The sequence below is a fragment of the Cetorhinus maximus genome, chromosome 14 (genome assembly GCF_964194155.1).
Source record: "Cetorhinus maximus chromosome 14, sCetMax3.hap1.1, whole genome shotgun sequence".
Classification (NCBI taxonomy): domain Eukaryota; kingdom Metazoa; phylum Chordata; class Chondrichthyes; order Lamniformes; family Cetorhinidae; genus Cetorhinus; species Cetorhinus maximus.
This window is the reverse complement of record NC_135892.1, coordinates 106,862,519-106,880,984: the sequence shown is the minus strand read 5'-3', so window position 1 is coordinate 106,880,984 and position 18,466 is coordinate 106,862,519. Positions and strand designations below refer to the sequence as shown.

The 18,466-nt window shown below is 45.0% G+C and overlaps 1 protein-coding gene across 1 annotated transcript in view; it reads right to left on the bottom strand.

Annotated features, from left to right (window-relative positions):
* Positions 1 to 18,466, bottom strand: part of wdr27 (WD repeat domain 27) — a 478,059-nt gene that overhangs the window by 254,507 nt on the left and 205,086 nt on the right. The window contains exon 23 of the mRNA XM_078556372.1: positions 7,089 to 7,191. Coding sequence (XP_078412498.1) covers positions 7,089 to 7,191 — 103 coding nt within the window. The remainder of the gene's footprint in view (positions 1 to 7,088; positions 7,192 to 18,466) is intronic.

The window sequence follows — 18,466 nt, the reverse complement described above, 5'->3', positions numbered from 1 at the left end:
CCGGCCGCCCTGGCCTCCTGCCTCCTGCCCAGCTCCATGGCCCGTTCTTCAAAGGTTGTGAGGCGCTGGAGGAGGGCGTGCCCACCTCCAGTCCTCTGACGCTCCCGTGCATTGTGCTGACTTTTTGCCTGCAAAACAGAGAAGAGGATTTATTGGGGCTGGTCGCTCATGTACTTTGCACGCGCACACCGCACCCCAACCACAGTGGCCCATCTGAGGCCTCCAGCAGCTCCTGTCCACACTACTGGTGATCAGTCCCCAGAAGATAGTACAGCTGGTCCCAACCCCCTCCCCCAACGGCCACCTTGGACACATTCGGCATCCATCACTTTGAATAGCACACGGGTCTTAGCACCCATGGCAAGGAGGCGCAACTAGGTGCGGCGCCGATGCCAGCAGATGGCACTTGGCCAAAACACCTTGAGGCTCCCCTTGCACCATCTCATTACCAGCAATATGACATGTGTTGGAGTTCTGAGTATGTGTCTAGCGGCCTGCCCTGAAGGTTGCCCCCAAACTACTCAAATGCCACAAACGCCAACATGTGCTGCAGAGAGAACCCTTACCGTGGCCAGTACCACTGTGAGGGCATGCAGGTCAGAGCGTATCCCAATCATAAGATGTTCCATCTGATTGAACCCCCTCTCTATGAGAGTCGCCAATCTCTCATTGGAGGAAGCCTGAAACTCTGCCCTGAGGGTCAAACCTTTACATGCACTCTGCCTGGACTCCTCCATCGCAGAGACCAACTGAAGCATTCCCTCATGCAACCCTGCCAGATGCAAATGCGCTTCCAGCTGCTGCATTGGCGACAACTCCAGAGGCACGTCATCAGTGCCGGACTCAGCACATGCCTCGTCCCCTGCAACCCTCCGGCTTCTGGCACCATCAGCACTCTCTGCCCCTACCATCTCCTCCAGCAATTGTGATGTGCCCTCTCCACTGTGACCCGGGACACTAGCCGATGGTAAAGTCCCCACCGAGGTGTATGTGTCTGCGCTGGTGCCTGGCTGGCTGAAATGATATGCCGCAAGTTGCACATGTTGGCCCTCAGGTGTGGAGGGGGTGCTGCGGTGTCAAGGTGCGGCATGGATTGATACCTGGAATGAGTGGGTTGTCTTATGAGGAAAGGTTGGACAGACTGGGCTTGTTTCCACTGGGGTTTAGAAGAGTGAGGGGTGATTTGATTGAAGTATACAAGATCCTGAACGGCCTTGACAAGGTGGACGTTGAAAGGATGTTTCATAAGCATGGTCAGTACCCGTTTGCCCACCCAGCATGTGTCAGATGCCCTATGCAGTAATGACAGCAAGATGTGGTGGGGGGCTCAAAGACTAAGGCTACCTTCTGAGTCAAATGGCCAAGACCGACATGGTACTCACCCGTCCAGAGCGCAGCAAATCATTGAATCGTTTTTTGTACTGGATGCCAGTGCGCCGCACATCATCATGGGCACTGACAGCGTCACCCACCTCCTCCCACGCCTGGCTGGTGATACGGGGGGCTCTCCTCCTCCCATCCTCCGGATACAGCAGGTGCCAACAGATAGACCCCTCTTGGAGGACAGCAAGGCATGCATCAGAAAATTCTTGACTTAGACGAGGGAATAAAGACATGGTAGCTAAATTTGCAAATGACACAAAGATAGGCAGGAAAGTATGTTGTGAAGAGGATATGAGGAGGTTGCAGATGGATATAGATAGGTTGAGTGAGTGGGCAAAGATCTGGCAAATGGAGTTTAATGTGGGAAAATGTGAAGTTGTTCACTTTGGCAGGAAGAACAAAAAAGCAGAGTATTGCTTAAATGGAGAATGGCTGCATAATTCTGAGGTGCAGAGGGACCTAGGTATTCTAGTACATGAGTCGCAAAAAGTTAGTATGCAGGTACAGCAAGTAATTAAGAAGACTAATGGAATGCTATCCTTTATTACAAGAGGGATTGAATATAAAAGTAAGGATATTATGCTTCAGTTATGCAGCGCATTGATGAGACTACATCTCGAATACTGTATGCAGTTTTGGTCTCCTTATTTAAGGAAGGATGTAAATGCATTGGAGGCGGTTCAAAGTAGGTTTACTAGATTGATACCTGGAATGAGTGGGTTGTCTTATGAGGAAAGGTTGGACAGACTGGGCTTGTTTCCACTGGGGTTTAGAAGAGTGAGGGGTGGTTTGATTGAAGTATACAAGATCCTGAACGGCCTTGACAAAGTGGACGTTGAAAGGATGTTTCTTCTTGTGGGTGAGTCCAGAACTAGGAGGCACTGTTTTAAAATTAGGAGTCGCCATTTTAGGACAGATGAGGAGAATTTTTTTCTCTCAGAAGGTGGTGGAGGCGGAGTCATTGAATATTTTTAAGGTAGAGATAGTTAAATTCTTGTTAGGCAGGGGAATAAAAAGGTATCGAGGTTAGATGGGAATGTGGAAATTGAAACACAAGAAGATCGGCCATGATCTTATTGAATAGCGGAGCAGGCTTGGGGGGCCGAATGGTCTACTATTGTTCCTATTTCTTATGTTCTTAATATGGGATCCCTTCACATAGCTGGTAGGATGGGGGTATGGTGGGGAGGGGAATATGATTTCCTCTGGTCGCCATTTCCAATAATAATAATAAATGTATTATTTTTGAACTGGAGGAAATCATCCTCTTAGAAGCTGATAAGATCAGTCTGTTCCTTGGAAACGCTGTATTTTTTCCAGATACAGGAAATCCCTGGGGGTGAGCAATACTTTGATTTGCACTATCTTAAAGGATGGTGGTGCTTCAAAGTGCACTTCATTCCTGATGTGTAGACATGAGCTATATGAGACAATAAAAAACTTGGATACTTTTGAATAAATGAAAACTTGTGAAATAAAATTGGTTCTGAGCAGTTACTTCACATTTAAGGTTACTTAACTTCCGCGGCTAATTTAGAAAAACATGAGTACCTACAAAATTTGTCTCAATTTCTTCAATTCCTTAATTCAATCAAGATACTATAAATTTCCTTCTTAGCTCCACTTTTCATCCGCATGTACTGGTTCCTCATGTCTAGATTTTAAGTCAGTAATCTTTTCCACCAGCTGCATGCCTAGAATGCCACTGCCATTGATTTATCACCTAGTTTATGTCAGTCTGCTCTTTGAAATTTCATCTACTGTGCAATCGGGAAATTAATTGCCCACATTTCAAATTTATTTTTGAAATCCTATCATTCCTTAAGCACAAAAGCAAGCCAAATTTAATGCATGGTTTACTCACAAAAATATTCAACTCCTCTCAGTAAAGATGAACTATGGCACCTATTATATATTATAATGATCAATCCCAATAAAGTGCATGAAAATCCACCCTGCAACAGCTTTATACACTTGGCTGAATGAAAATCGGCACAGGTACAAGGTAAAGATTCACATTTTGTCACGTCCTGTCATTTTTGAGGATAAATGAGGCCAGTCTGGAGGAGTTCTATTCCTCCCTTGATCTCGTGTAATAAAAAGATCAAAGTGCTAAAATATTACATTCCATCAAAGTACAAACACCAAAAGCCTGACCAAGTAGGTAGTTAGTCATATGCATGGTTGATATATCAACAGCTATTATGCTTAAATTGAAACTATTACAAAATTCTTTTCCATTTTTCATTAAATGCCAAGCTGTAAAGAAACATAAGTAAACAATTGAAGAAAGCCCATCTGACCCATTAAGCACACATTTCCCACCAGCTCACGGTGTTTAATTCCCGCTGTGCATTACTTTTAATGCATGAGATGACGATTTTGTGTTCAATACCTATCTATGGTACTTTCACAAGTATAGATACAGGAGAGGAAAATCATTTGCACCATCTTAGCTTATCCATCCAGAAAGTTACACCCACAACCACCCTTGTATCCCTATCACAGCCTCCTCTACTTTCTGTGTGAATAAGAATTTTGTGATACTAATCCTAAGTTTAGCTTTTATTACTTTGAAATTGTGTCCTCTGCGCTGACTATTAAGGTTTATCCTTAAGTATAGTTCTGAATCTATATTTTCTATACCGTTTACTAGCTTAGATATAACTCGGTAAGTTTGCCTCTCTGTCAACTTCTGGGTCAGGATCTTCCCAGTCCCTTGGAAGTGTCTTTGGAGGTTTGGGTTGAAATTTAGATAGTTGCGTATTGGGTTGTCTACCCATTGTATTCCTGCTTCCATGTGCTTTTGCTAAAGGCAGCAGCTACCTGCCCACTAGTGATGAGTAACCAATTCAGGCAATTACAAGGGAAATTACATACACTCGGCCCCACAAGCCTGCTCTGCCATTCAGTAAGATCATGCTGATCTGAATGTAACCTCAACCCCATATTCCTGCCTACCCCCGATAACCTTTCACCTCCATGTTAATCAAGCATCTATCCAGCTCTGCCTTAAACATATTCAAAGACTCTGCTTCCATTAGTCTGTATTTCTCCATTGCAATGAGGTCTTGCAAATGGCTCATCATTCTCCTAATGTCCACTCCCCAGCAGGTGAAATGAGGCAGCTTCACAGCAGGAGGTCGCAGCTTTGTAATTTCTAAGGCTGTTGAAGAGTTCACAAGCAGCTGCTGTCTGCCTATATCACAGCCTTGCCACTGAGTGATAAAGTCAAGGAGACGGATGTCTTTGATGGTCATATCCAGTAAACTTCTCATCTGCTTCAGTGGCCATAATGGAGGCTGCACTGCCAACCTTTGATTATTTCCTATGTTATAGAGAGTCCAGTCCTAACGTTCTTATACACCATCACTACTTCTTCACCCATATTTTTGTAGCTGCATTACTCACTTTGTTCTAGAGATGCTTTAAATTTCAGTATTGATTTATTGCTGCTTTATAGCCAATGAAGTATAGAAATTTCAATCTAAAAATAATGCCATTGTGATAAAATCATGGGTGGATATCCTATTTTTTAAATATATTATTACAAATCCCCAAAAACATTGCTCAAAGTAAACTGGATGACACATTGTTTTATAATATGACAGAACATAACACAGCTCCTAGTAAAATCGCCCAAGACTACCACACAGAAGGACTGTTGGGTCAAAATCCTGGAACACCTACCTAACAACACTGTGGGAGTACCTTCATCACACGAACATGCTTCAAGGCTGAGGCTCACCACCACCTTCTCGAGAACAATTAGGGATGAGCATTACATGCTGGCCTTGTCAGAAACACCCACATCCCAAGGATGAGTAAACAAAATGTATCATTCTGCTGCTAAGACAGAGTTATATTTAAAATAGCCTGCCCCTTAAAAGGCTAGAAAGGCTACACCTAAACATGGTTCAATCTCGGAGTTTAATTATCAGTGAATGTTCCTGTATGTGACTCTAAAAATTAAGCACAGCTCCATATGATTAGCTGCATTTTTGATCAATCTTGCCCGTTTTGATCGCACATTTGACTCCCAACATTTTTGCACAATGGGCAGCTCTGATTTATTCATGATGTCTCTACACTTATTTCCTCTGACACATTCTGCATGGCTTGACTGGTGCTGCGTTGCGTGCTGTCCCAGTGTGAATCATACCACTAGATGCACCCACCCTGCAACTCACAACTTGACTGTGATAATGTGTTTTTCTTTCTTCCTCAACACCACCCATCCCTGAATTTGTCCTTTCAGTATACCTTCACAGAAGTGTTAGAAATAGCATTAATTCACTTATATATACAGACAATTATTTGCATGACAGTAAAGTTGGCATAAAAATCACCAGCAACTGAAATATCACCTCCCCATTCCCCTGTGGTTTTCAGATACAATAAGAAAAGCGATTCATTTAATTTCCAAAAAGTGTTGCCAGTAAAATCACATTGTGATTTAAAAAATTGGCTTGGGGTGTTTTGTTATATGACAGGTGCAATATAAAATGTAAGACCCAGATTTTCACCCTCGGGTTGGGTGCACAGAGACAGGAGAAGTCCCAGATCTGCAAACCTGACCTTTAAAAATGGCTTTGCACAGTTTCGATTTTCGCTCCGGAGAAGTGGGCCTGCCCTTCCCGGAATGAGTGCAGAGGCTACTGGGTGAGAAGGCAAGCTAGGTGGAAGGCCTGTCTCTGTGCTCCGGCACTTTGTTGAATTAAATAAATAAAAGATTAAAACAAAAACAATCCTTCAGCCCTCACCCCTTTATCTCATCCATGCCAACCCATGCCCCTCTACCCAACCTCCGTGGCCCCTCATACCATGCCCCCACATCCCTATGACCCTATACAGCCCCTATGCCAATGTAGTGCAAAATAATGCCAACCCATGACCCCCAACCACCACACTTTGCCCTTACCCCCGCCACGCCAACTCACTTTGTATCCTTTGACAACTCTTTGACAGCTTCGACTGTTCCTTGAGGGCTCGATAATGCTTTGACAGCTTGACAATTCCTTCACAGCTTGACAGTTCTTTGTCAGCTTTGACAGTTCCTTGACAGCTTTGACAGTTCTTTGACAGCTTAACAGTTCCTTGACAGCTTGACTGTTCTATGACACCTTTGACAGTTCTTTGACAGTTCTCTGACAGCTTGACTGTTCTTTGACAGCTTTTGACAGTTTGACAGTTCTTTTACAGCTTTGACAGTTCCAATGAGTTTATACACGTTTTATGCATTATCATGTTTACTTTTACCATTACCAAAGGGCACTTTACCTCTCCTAAAGATGTCCCAGGGCCATATCCAAAGGGGATCTTACCTCTCCAAAGGGATACCCTGGTTATCCAAATGAATCCACCAAGTTTAGACCAGCTCTTACCTGGTCAAATCTGCACACTCCAGCCCTACCAAAATCCCATTTCAGTGCAGGCAGCTGGGGATTTAAATGGCCACCTGCATCCGTAAACCAAACATATGCGAACCCTGGCCCAACTCCAGTCCGACCACCACAAAAGTAGGAAGTGCCATGTTTCCGGGCTCATCCACCATGGCAAAAGTCTGGGTCTAAGTTTTTGTTTCAGCTGCAGGGCAATTGTGCAGACACAGTTCTCTAGACGAATGATGAACTTGATTACAAGGAGAAATCTGTGAAAACAGTTTGATACTGAAGTATTTAGGATTGATGTATATCTCTACTTACACATTTGTCTTCAGATCCTGTGGCCAAGAATCTCCCACAGGGACTCAGGGCAATCCTGCAGGGATGGCAACGATTGTGGTGTCCTTCATATCGACGCACAGATCTGAAATAATATCACTTACAGTCAATGAATTTCTCTAGTTTGACAAATGTTTCATTCTAGAATACATTTGCGCTCCTGATCAGCTGAGAATTCATTTTTCTCATTAATTATGACACAGAAATACTTACTGTGAGGCGATTACTGGAAATGTTAAGAAGTTGATTTTACAGCCCAGCAGGCTTTTGTTTCCACTATAAACACTTTGTAACTTCTTTGACCAGGAAGTTGCACCACCTACACCATCACCTTCACAGCTGCAATGGAGGTATGCGTTTTTTAAATGTTCCTCTCTATTTTCCATAATATTCATAAAAGCTGAAACAAAAGGGGCTAAATTTTCCCAGCTCCTTAGAGACAGAGTTGGGAAGAGAGGGTGGGAACGAGAAAATAGAGGGAAGTAGCATTGGGATGGCTCCCAACACATTCTCGCCTCCGGGGGAATTTCCCAGGGGCAGGTTACAAACAGAGTCAGTGACACACTCCACGGGGGTGGGCAGCCAATTAGAGCAATTAAGGCTCTAATTAGGAGTCAATTTATGACAATTCACATAATTTCTCACTGAGCACCCAGCCCCTATTAAGTGCGAAGACTGCCAGCTCATTTGGGGCGGTCTCCCAGCAGCAAGTTGGGTGGCCATCGGAGCCACAAGCTCCATGAGCCAATGATGGGTCCAGATGCCACAACCGCATCTATCACTCCTGCTGCCAGAGGGCTTCCCCTCCACCCAGAAGGTGCTACTGGCTTCAGGCCTCTTTATTTTATGACTTCATTGCAGGCAATCAAGAGCACCTTAATGTTGAAGCACCCCTCAAGTCTGCCTGCCTGTCTGCCTCAGCAGTGCTCACCACTCCCAGCAGGGCTGCTAGCCTACCATCAGTGCAGGCCCGCTGATTGGCCTCTAACCTCCAGAACCCTTCTCCCCCACTTTCTCCCACCCCACCATCCTTAACAGGATGGCTAATATGGAGGGGGTCAATTATCAGGCTGCCTCCCAGAAGGTTGGGCCAGCGGGCAAGCTAATGACATGGGCAGGCTCGGGACCCCTATATGGGTCCAGGATCCAAACACCTTTTTTCATTCATTCATGGGATGTGGGCTTCGCTGGCTGGGCCAGCATTTATTGCCCATCCCTAATTGCCCTTGAGAAGGTGGCGGTGAGCTGCCTTCTTGAACTGTTGCAGTCCATGTGGTGTAAGTATACCCACAGTGCTGTTGGAAAGGGATTTCCAGGATTTTGACACAGCAACAGTGAAGGAATGGTGATATATTTACAACTCAGGATGGTGAGTGACTTGGAGGGGAGCTTTCAGTTGGTGGTATTCCCTTCTATCTGCTGCTCTTGTCCTTCTAGATGGAAGTGTTCGTGGATTTGAAGGAGCCTTGGTGAATTCCTGCAGTGCATTTTGTAGTTAGTACACACTACAGCTACTGTGCGTCGGTGGTGGAGGGAGTGAATGTTTGTGGATGTGGTGCCAATCAAGCGGGCTGCTTTGTCCTGGACGGTGTCAAGCTTCTTCAGTGCTGTGGGAGCTGCACTCATCCAGGGAAGTGGAGATATTCCATCACACTCCTGACTTGTGCCTTGTAGACAGGCTTTGGGGAGTCAGGAGGTGAGTTACTCATTGCAGGATTCCTAGCCTCTGACCTGCTCTTGTAGCCACAGTATTTATATGGTTAGTCCAGTTCAGCTTCTGGTCAATGTTAACCCCCAGGATGTTGATAGTGGGGGATTCAGTGATGGTAGTGCCATTGAACATCAGGAAGCGATGGTTGAATTCTCTCTAGTGGAGATGGTCTTTGCCTGACACATATATGGCGTGAATGTTATTTGCCACTTTTCAGCCCAAGCCTGGATATTGTCCAGGTCTTGCTGCATTTGGACATGGACTGCTTCAGTATCTGAGGAGTCATGAATAGTGCTGTAGCAACACTTCCAAAACATCTAAAGCCAGGAATCTTTTATGCATGTAATGCAATTCCAAACCAGGCGCTCCCTTCTGCTGAACAATCACATGCAACTTCCCCTTTAAGGGTGAGCATTAGTCTTTCAAGAGTTGCTGATGCACCTAAATTTGTGCCTTGTAGTCAACCAGCTGGCAGACCTGTTCACCTACACACATTTTCCATGTGCAGAAAATCTGTTCAAGTAAACGGGCGGGATCACATTAGGAGAAACGATCCCATTGCTGCCAGCGTTGGCATGCCTACACTGTGTGAGGGAACAGTCTCGATTTGCCAGATTCTGAAAATTGAGGCTTAAGAGTTGTTCAACATTATGTTCTCCCTAAGACACAGCTGGAGTGCTATCATTAGCGAGGCAACAGTCCAGTTATGGACTTACTCATATTTGGTTAAAAAGATTTACATCAATATAATGTCACTCAGAAATGTTTCAAATTGCTTTACATATAATTAAATACTTTGAACTGCGGTCGTTATGCAGGAAAAATCATGGAATTTTTTTTTCCAGTTTTTCTCAGGCAGTCTGGACATCATGCTGAAATGTCCTTCCTCTTTCTATCATGATAGGTCTCAAATCAGGTCTTAAAATGACTGAAAACTACCGATGGGAACTTAAAATTTTAAATCACTGTTTTCAGTATCAGGCTTAGCAAATAACAGTAACAAAGGCTTTGGCCATTCTTTGCCAGCGGTAACTATTACCTTGTGCGAATCAGATAATGTTCCTCTCATCCAACCAAAGACATTAGCCACATTAAGGGTAGAAATTTCTTTGGGCCAATTTTCGGGCCTGAAATAGGTGCCAACCAAGAGGCCCAAAATTGACTGAGCTTTTGATCATCTGTGCTAATGTCTCTTTATGGATGGTGGTGGGGTGGGGGTGGGGGGGATGGTGGTGGCAGATGGAGTCAAGCTCTGTTTGATAATACTCTCAAGAAGCCACTTTGGGGGCAGAATTTTCTGCCTGCCGGGCGGGCGGGCCTGACCCAATCTCCGGTGGGTGGGGAGACGATCCCCGCCAAAGAAGCGGGCCCTACCACCATTTACGTGGGCGGGCCAATTAAAGCCCGCCCAGCGTGACATCCGGCGTGAAGCGCTATGCATTTCCTGTGCGGGCAGGGGGGATTCCCCAAATGCAAGAGTGCGCTTTTTCATGCATGCGGACGAAAGAGCGCACATCTCCCTGAGGCTAAGTGCTGCCTCAGGGAGATCGCTTACACTTTTAAAAAGATTAAAAATAGAAAAAAAAAATTCCCTAACATGTCCCCCTCATGTTCATAAATTACAGTAAAACTTTATTAAACTTTTTAGAACTCTGCATGAAACCTCATCCCGCCGGTGGATGAGGTTTCATGTTTTATCTATTTGCCGCCAGGGTTCCTGGCCTGCCCGCCAACCTTAAGGTTGGACGGGGGAGGTCCTTTAATTGTTTAATTGATCCTGTCAATGGCTTCAATTGGCCATTGACAGGTCGGCGGGCCCGCAGCTGATTTTTCTGCACCCCCGCCTTCCTGAAAATTTAAATGGGCCGGGATGAGGTCGGCCTGATATCATCCCGTGTCATTTTATGTGTCGGCAAGTGGGCCCTGCTCCCTGCTCGCCGACAGCAAAATTCTGCCCAATGTATCTAAGCAGGATTGGATTTACTTGCAGATTTTAATGATTTCCGTAAAATGCGGTTTTCTGTCCCTTGTATGCCAATTAGTTGGTTAAAGCACGCCCCAAATACATTTCCTCACAACACAACTTGCATTTATGTGATGCCTTTAAGTTATAAAACATCCAAGGGGATTGGTAAGGGGATCAAAGGTTATGGGGAGAAGGCAGGAGAATGGGGTTGAGAAACTTATCAGCCATGATTGAATGGCGGAGCAGACTCAATGGGCCAAATGGCCTAATTTCTGCTCCTATGTCTTATGGTCTTAAGGGGGCAGAATTTTGCCATCGGCGAGCAGGGGGAGAGGCCCGCTCACCGACACGTAAAATGACGCGGGATGACATCAGGCGGAACCCCCGATGTCATCCCGCCCCATTTAAATTTTCAGGAGGGCGGGGGCACAGCAAAATCAGCTGCGGGCCCGCCAACCTGTCAATGGCCAATTGAGGCCATTGACAGGATCATTAAAACAATTAAAGGACCTGCCCGTCCAGCCTTAAGGTTGGCAGGCAGGCCAGGAGCCCCGGCAGCAAATAGATAAAATATGAAACCTCATCCACTGGCGGGATGAGGTTTCATATAGGGTTTTAAAAAGTTTAATAAACTTATTTTGTAAATTATGATCATGTCCCATCTCATGTGACATTGTCACATGAGGGGGACATGTTAGGGAATTTTTTTTTCTATTTTTCATATTTTTAAAAGCGTAAGCAATCTCGCTGAGGCTGCACTTTGCCTCAGGGAAATGTGCGCTCTTTCGTGCACATAGCGCTTCCCGCCGGATGTCACGCTGGGCGGGCCTTAATTGGCCCGCCATCGTAAGTGGCGGCGGGGCCCGCTTCTTCGGCAGGGATCGGCTCCCCACCCGCCGGAGATTGGGTCGGGCCCACCCGCCCGACAGGCAGAAAATTCTGCCCATTAGCTACATTTTTCAACCCATTTTTCAAATTTTGGAAGAAAGAACAACCCTTCAAACTGATAATGAATTTGTTGTGTAACTAGTTTCTAGTTTATTGATAAGGGTGAATTTTGTTACCACAATTATATTTATGAAAACATTTTAAACAGGAGGTAGATGGAGTTTCATTTTATGATAGGATAGAATGAAAATAGCTCTGTTAAAATTGTTTTGAATGACACAAACAAACCCATGTAGATGTAGAAGTGTACCATTACACAATGTTTGGCCAATGACAGTGAATGTTAAATTAAACTGTTTTATGTTTGTTCATAATAGTGACAAGCTCATAAAAAACCCCTATGTGTCTTGAAGTTATACTGTGCAATAATATCATGTGAGGGTTTCAAGGGGTTAAGAAATTTCATTGCCCACAATCGTAGCAGAGTTGCTAACTCAGAAAGCAACAGGTTTTCACACAAACATGCTAAGTGATCATACACTAAAAAGAAATGTACAAAGACTTGTGTTTATGTAGCACCTTTGACGCCTCAAGATGTCCCAAAGCACAGATAGTCACATGGTTTAGTTTCAAAGCTAATGTAGACATACTGGTTACCTAAAACAGAAATCAATCACTAAATTGTATTCAAGCAAAAATAAGGAACAATACCTTTTTTGCTGTGTCTTACAATTGTGCTTGTAACAAAATCATAATTTTTACAGTCTTTGGCTGGGATTTCCCACCCTGGGCTGAAGTCCAGTGGTGGGAGCAGGAAGTCGGGGAGTGGGGCAGGTGAGCACATCAAATCATGCGTTGCTTACCTAATTAACTATTTAGCTGAGAGAATTATGTTGCATCGCGTGGCGGGGCGGGCAAAAAGTCACGCACCCTGCCATCATGTCCACGCGCCGTATTTAAAAGCAAGTAATTCATCGTACCAGGAGTCCAGGACATTGAGATGGCTTCCAAAAAGCAGCAAGCACCAGCTCCACTGTTCAGTGATGTCTCCCTGGAGTCTCTCCTCCAGGCCGTGGAGGACAAGAGGGACATCCTCTTTCCAGAAGTGGGAGCAGGAGGCCCACTCAACTCACCACAGTGGCCTGGGAGGAGGTCACCAGTGTGGTCAGTGCCACAGGAGCACAGAAGGGGACCGCCCTCTGGTGCAGAAAACGTATGAATGATTTAATCCATGCTGCCTGGGTAAGTGAACCCTCTACTCTCTATACTCACCTCACTATTTTCTGAATCTGTCATGAGATGTGGGGGTCAATGGCAAGGCCAGCATCCTAAAAGCCCTGCAGAAGGTGCTAGGGTGCTGCCTCATTGTCCCACTCCAGCCCATGTGGTCTGCTGGGAGGGAGACAACTGTGGGTTGCTGACCCAGCCACACTGTAGGCAGAGCCAATGGGGGGAGGGAGGCGGGGTGGGGGTGGGGGGGGGGGGTGGTGGTGGTGTTGGAGGGGGGAGTTCAGAGTAGTGGGCGATTTACAGATGCTGCTGATGCCATGCCTCTGCTTCTAGCTGCTAGAACTTGTGGGTGTGGAGGGGCTGCCGGACTAGCCTTGGACAGTATTCTCTCAAGTTCCTCACTTGTGCCTTGCAGATGGTGGACAGGCTTTGGGGAATCATGAGATCATTTATCAACCACAGAATTAGGAGCATGTAACCTGCTCCTGCATCAGAAATGCTCACAATCCACCTATCTATCTTTACATAGAAAACAGCGCACAGCAGACGTGAGAAGGAGAAGATGGGAGGGGGCGTGCCTGACATCCAGCCCCTCAAACAATATGAGCAGCAGGCTGCTGAGCTGGTAGTAGAAGTCCGTGACCATGCATGTGCTGATGGCGAGGTCAGCCTCCTCCAGCCATTCATTGAGGAAGCATGCTTAATCTCTACAAACCGGAACCTGAGGGTGAGGCTCTGTGCAACGGAGGAGGCAGTTACTAGGCAGTCAGTCATTGTCGCCAGCAGGAAGAGGGTGAGGCCAGCCCTGAACCGGAGCTCAGCCCCAGCCTGCAGGAGACCTCGGAAGAGGACAAGGATGACTTTTCACCTGTAGAGCCATCATAGCATGCACCTGCACTCTCCACCAGCCCAGAGACACACATCGCATTGGCTCATAGATCTAGTTTAGGCTCGGACTCATACGCTGGTGGTCACCTCATAGACATGTGTGCACAGAAGAGGCAGTCAAAGCCAAGATCTCTGGCATTCAGGGGTCTGCTGGAGAAGAGTCCCCACTAAATATGAGTCAGATGATGAGCTTCTGGGAGCTTCTATAGAGAGAGACATTTGCCTTGTCAGGATAGATTATCAGGTTCTCCTTCAGTTGCCCAGTTGAGCTGATCAGCTCCACCCACCCAAAGACCCTCCTCCCACCTAGCATTTTTTCTGTCAGACATTGAGGCCATCAACATCCTGATCTTCCTTCGCATGAGTATGGTGCACATCACATTCCAAAATGTCTCCAATACCTTCCACCCTCCTCCTGTAACCCACCCTTTCCCCCCATCACCATCAACCTCCCCCCGCCATGTTACCTTCAATTTCCCTTCAGTTACTCATGAACCTTCCTCCCCATCCCAGGGCCCATCACCGACACCCTTCAAATGCCTTCCTTCCCCACTGAGCCCACACCTGTCACAGTTGCCATGCCCAACCTGATCTTGCCCACTCCCAAGATGCATGTTAGACTTCTTGTCCCCCTCCAACGACCCAGAGGAGACCTACACCCACCACAGGCGGACCTTCACCTTCACACCCTACCATATCCCACTGCCCTCTCTCACAGTTATATTGTCCTCCCACTGCCAGTACCCTCGATTTTTCCCCCAAGATTTCAGCATCAACAGCATAGACCCCTCCCTCTGAACCTTCCCACACCCACCCTTCAAGGCTCCCTGGTTTCCCTCTCCGACCCTTCAAGGCTCCCTGGTTCCCCTCCCCATTTCAAAGCTTCCTGGATCTCCCCCTCATCTTCAAGGCTCCCTGGTTCCCCACCCCGACTTCAAGGAGGGGTGAGGGGAACATTCCAGTCTGATGCTGATTTGAATACATTTAATGGCATGCTAATCCGCTTCTCAACGACGTTCAACGGGAATGGTGGCCCGTCATTATCCTGCCATGACAGTCGGGACCACAAATTGCTGCCATCATTTATCGCTGTCAAGAAACCGATTTTCTTTCCTCACCTCATAGTCAAGCCCTCCACCCACCACAAACCCTGCCACTGGCAGGAAGTGAAAATTCCAGCCTTTGTTACACACAGCATTCCAGACAAACAATATAGTAGTTTGAACAATCAGTGGGATTGTTGTGCCTGAGAAATGTATGACAATTTATACAATGTTGTGGGTGGAGAAGTGTCAGTAAAAATTAAATTCACATTCCCACTGATGTCACACAGTAAAGTTAGATCATCAGCTTCCACCAATCTCTTTGTTGACTTAAAAAGGGATAAACGACAAAAAAACTAATTGAAAACATAATTTATGTAAAATAAATAAAATCTGTCATGGCCAGGAGTCAAATACAATACAAAGTCCTTCTCAAGAGACAGCCCGTAATTCAGCTGCAGCAGTCAGTTCAGTTCTGGAGACATTTGTCATATCCGCCCATTTGCCAATACGCATCCTTTGTGCAACAATCTTTCACAGAAAGCAGGACTATTTTTAACAGGATCAAGAGATATATTGTATATCTTTGCATACATACTGTAATGCACAGCTTTGATCTGTCAAGGGGGCTATAATTTAGAACAACACTAACAGGAGTGCTTGGTTAGGCAGTCATAAATCACTAGGATCTTAAAGGGTTTATTCAACAATGTGACAGTCAAACCCATGGCAGACTGAATCAAACACTCATTATCCAGAAAAAATAATTGTGATTTCAATTATGCCTTTGTCCCTTTGGGTATAAGGCTCTAGATTGATCTTTGAAAAGATTTAAATAATGGTCCCGCAATGGTTCAGTCAGCATGCAGCTGAGGCACAGTCTGAACAGTCTTAGGTTCAATTTATGGTCTGCTCTAAATTGGTTGGGATTGCCACAGTGGGACCACAATGGGGCTCAGAACCCCTGGCTAGAATAGGACAATGAGTCAGCAACCTCTTCTACAAAGTGCAAGTGGTGGTATCGGGTGAGGACAGGGTCCAGCATCAAATTTGCGCCAGCACCCCACACCATCTGATATCATAAATGCAGAACAGCCATTTAAGCAAGTTACTAGTGGGCTGCTACCTGTGTAACCCTAAACCTGCAGGATTCAATGACCTCAAGACAGAAGGTGGCAAGAACATCAGCAAAAAGAAATATGACTGCATAAGTGTTTTCTTTTTAGTCTAATTAGATAAATATTAGCTATCCTTATTCCCTAAAAAAAGGGTAAGAATACAGCAGCAGTTTTAATAGAGAACTGTCTTCTGGCCACAAATTGTGTTCTCCTTCTTGACCATAACCTCAGCATGTGAAGAGACTTGCATGCTTCCATAGCCTGGAGCTAAAAAGGCCAAAGAGTACAGACTAGACAAATAGTAGTCATAACGAGTGAGTGATGGTTGCCACCCAAGTGCAAACTGGCCAGACTACATCATGGACTTGAATTTAGATTTAGACTTGAATTCAAAAATTTTTTTGAATTTAGAGATATAAGGATCCCTATGATTGCAATATCCACTGCTGTACAATAGGCTGAAAAGCGCTGGGAGATTCTCTGTTTATACTCAAGTATGACATTCAAAAGCTTGCCAACTATCTGACCTGAGGGTGGAAATGACTCAGTGCAAAACACGTTCACATATCCATTCCAGTGGGTTTTTGTCCTTGTAGAAGGAAGAAGAAAGAAAATAGGAGCTCTGTACTGATGGTCGACTGATGGAGCAGCAGCAGCAGGTGATTCTGGAAGCATGGCTGCAAATTTGACAGATGGCCTGAGATCTAGATATCTGATATTGCAGCAAAGGCAGCATCCCAGATGACCAAGCAGCCCCATTATGATTTGCACTACTCCTCCTACATGGAGATGCCTGAAAATTAAGAGGAAAATATCACTTGAAAGTTTTACCATGCACTGACCCAGATCAGAAAGTGAGTGGCAGTTCTGTTAATTTCATTATGAAACAGAGGATTTGAAGGAATTGGAAATAATGTAGAAGAGTGCAACCAAACTATAGGTGGGAACATCCTGTGATGGTGCCAGAGGGTAGGTGTGAATAGTGGCATGGAAAATTGGAGTGATTTCAGAAGCATGTAGAAGAGCATTGGATCTCAGATGAAGGAGGTAAATCTCTGCAATATACAGGGAAAGACAATCTAAACCATATAGACAAATAATCAACAGGGAGTCACAGCAAGCAGGTGAAGGATCTTCGAGATACAAAATTATTTCCTCATCAGTACCACAGTCATACTTTCATCTGGTCTCCTCTTCTGTCTATGAGGTATTGTCATTGAATGGGGGTATGACAATGTCCATGATTCTTACAGAATAAATGCTTGTGTCAGACTATTTTGAGAACTTACAATCAATAATGCTGCTTCAGCTTTTAAACTTACAACCAGGCATCTCAATAACCAGTCTTTACCCACAGCAATGCAAAGCATGCCACATCTGCTAAAACTCATGCATTGAGAGAGGTACAAGTACAACGCACAGATGCATGATCAGGAATGTAGATGTGGTGAACAAATTTAACATCAAATTTAACAGCAGTAGATTTCATATCCAAGCATTAGATTAAGGGAATAAGCTGGATTCATGTTATCTTGAAAGTCAAAACTATTCAGAGTAATACATAGCTATCACAGACTGCACTTAACAATAAAGCCCGCTTTCCAATTGGATAGATGGGTGCAAGAAGAAATATTTAATTGATCCTATACTGTACAGAGAAGAAACAAACATTTTGCGATCATTAGTGAACTGGCATTGGAATCTAATATTGAGCTGACATTTTCTAGCCCCTCCTTTCCACCACTTCCCTTGATTCCATGGTCAACTCGGTGCTATTTGACACCAAATCATGAATGAGTCAAAACTTGCTCCAAGTGGACATTAGAGTCTGAAGCCATTATCTTTGATCCCCACCTTAAATAACATTCCCTTGTCAATGACTCCATTCCCCTTTCCAAACCTCAGGCTAAAGCAGCTTGAAAGGAACATTGTCAACTTCTGTTCAACTGTGTATCACAAAACCAAACTATTGGCAAAAAATACTTGCGCTCATCAAGGTGAGGAGTTTGTACTGGAAAATGGAATTCTTCCTATTTTAAGTGCCTAGTGTAAGTATCAAATACTGCTAGACCAGGGACATGTGATGACCAAAGTGGACTGGGGCGTATTCTGAAAGAAGGCTAATTGGTTTCCTGATTATGACATCATTAAGTTCCAAGAATTGCCCATGTGACCCAAAGTTGCCATGGGATGAATAGCTAAGAAGCAAAGGATAAATAGAAAGCTAATTGCAGTAGTGTTCGGTTTCTTCAGCCTGTCTTTGTAGCAGACAGTTCAGAATACACTGATAATTCATGTGAGAGAAAGGAAGCAAGGTCTCTCCGAATAGAATAATTTTCTATTTGGCAATTTTCCAACAGATTCTTGTGGTGAAGCAGAACAGAAACTGTGTTACTGTGTGCATTATATAGTTGGAAAGGACAGAGAGCTGAAGTTAGGAAAGGCAAGAGGTTATTGATTGGACTAGATCCATTACTGCTGTTGCAATGCTTCCAGAGCCCATCAGGCCATTTAAA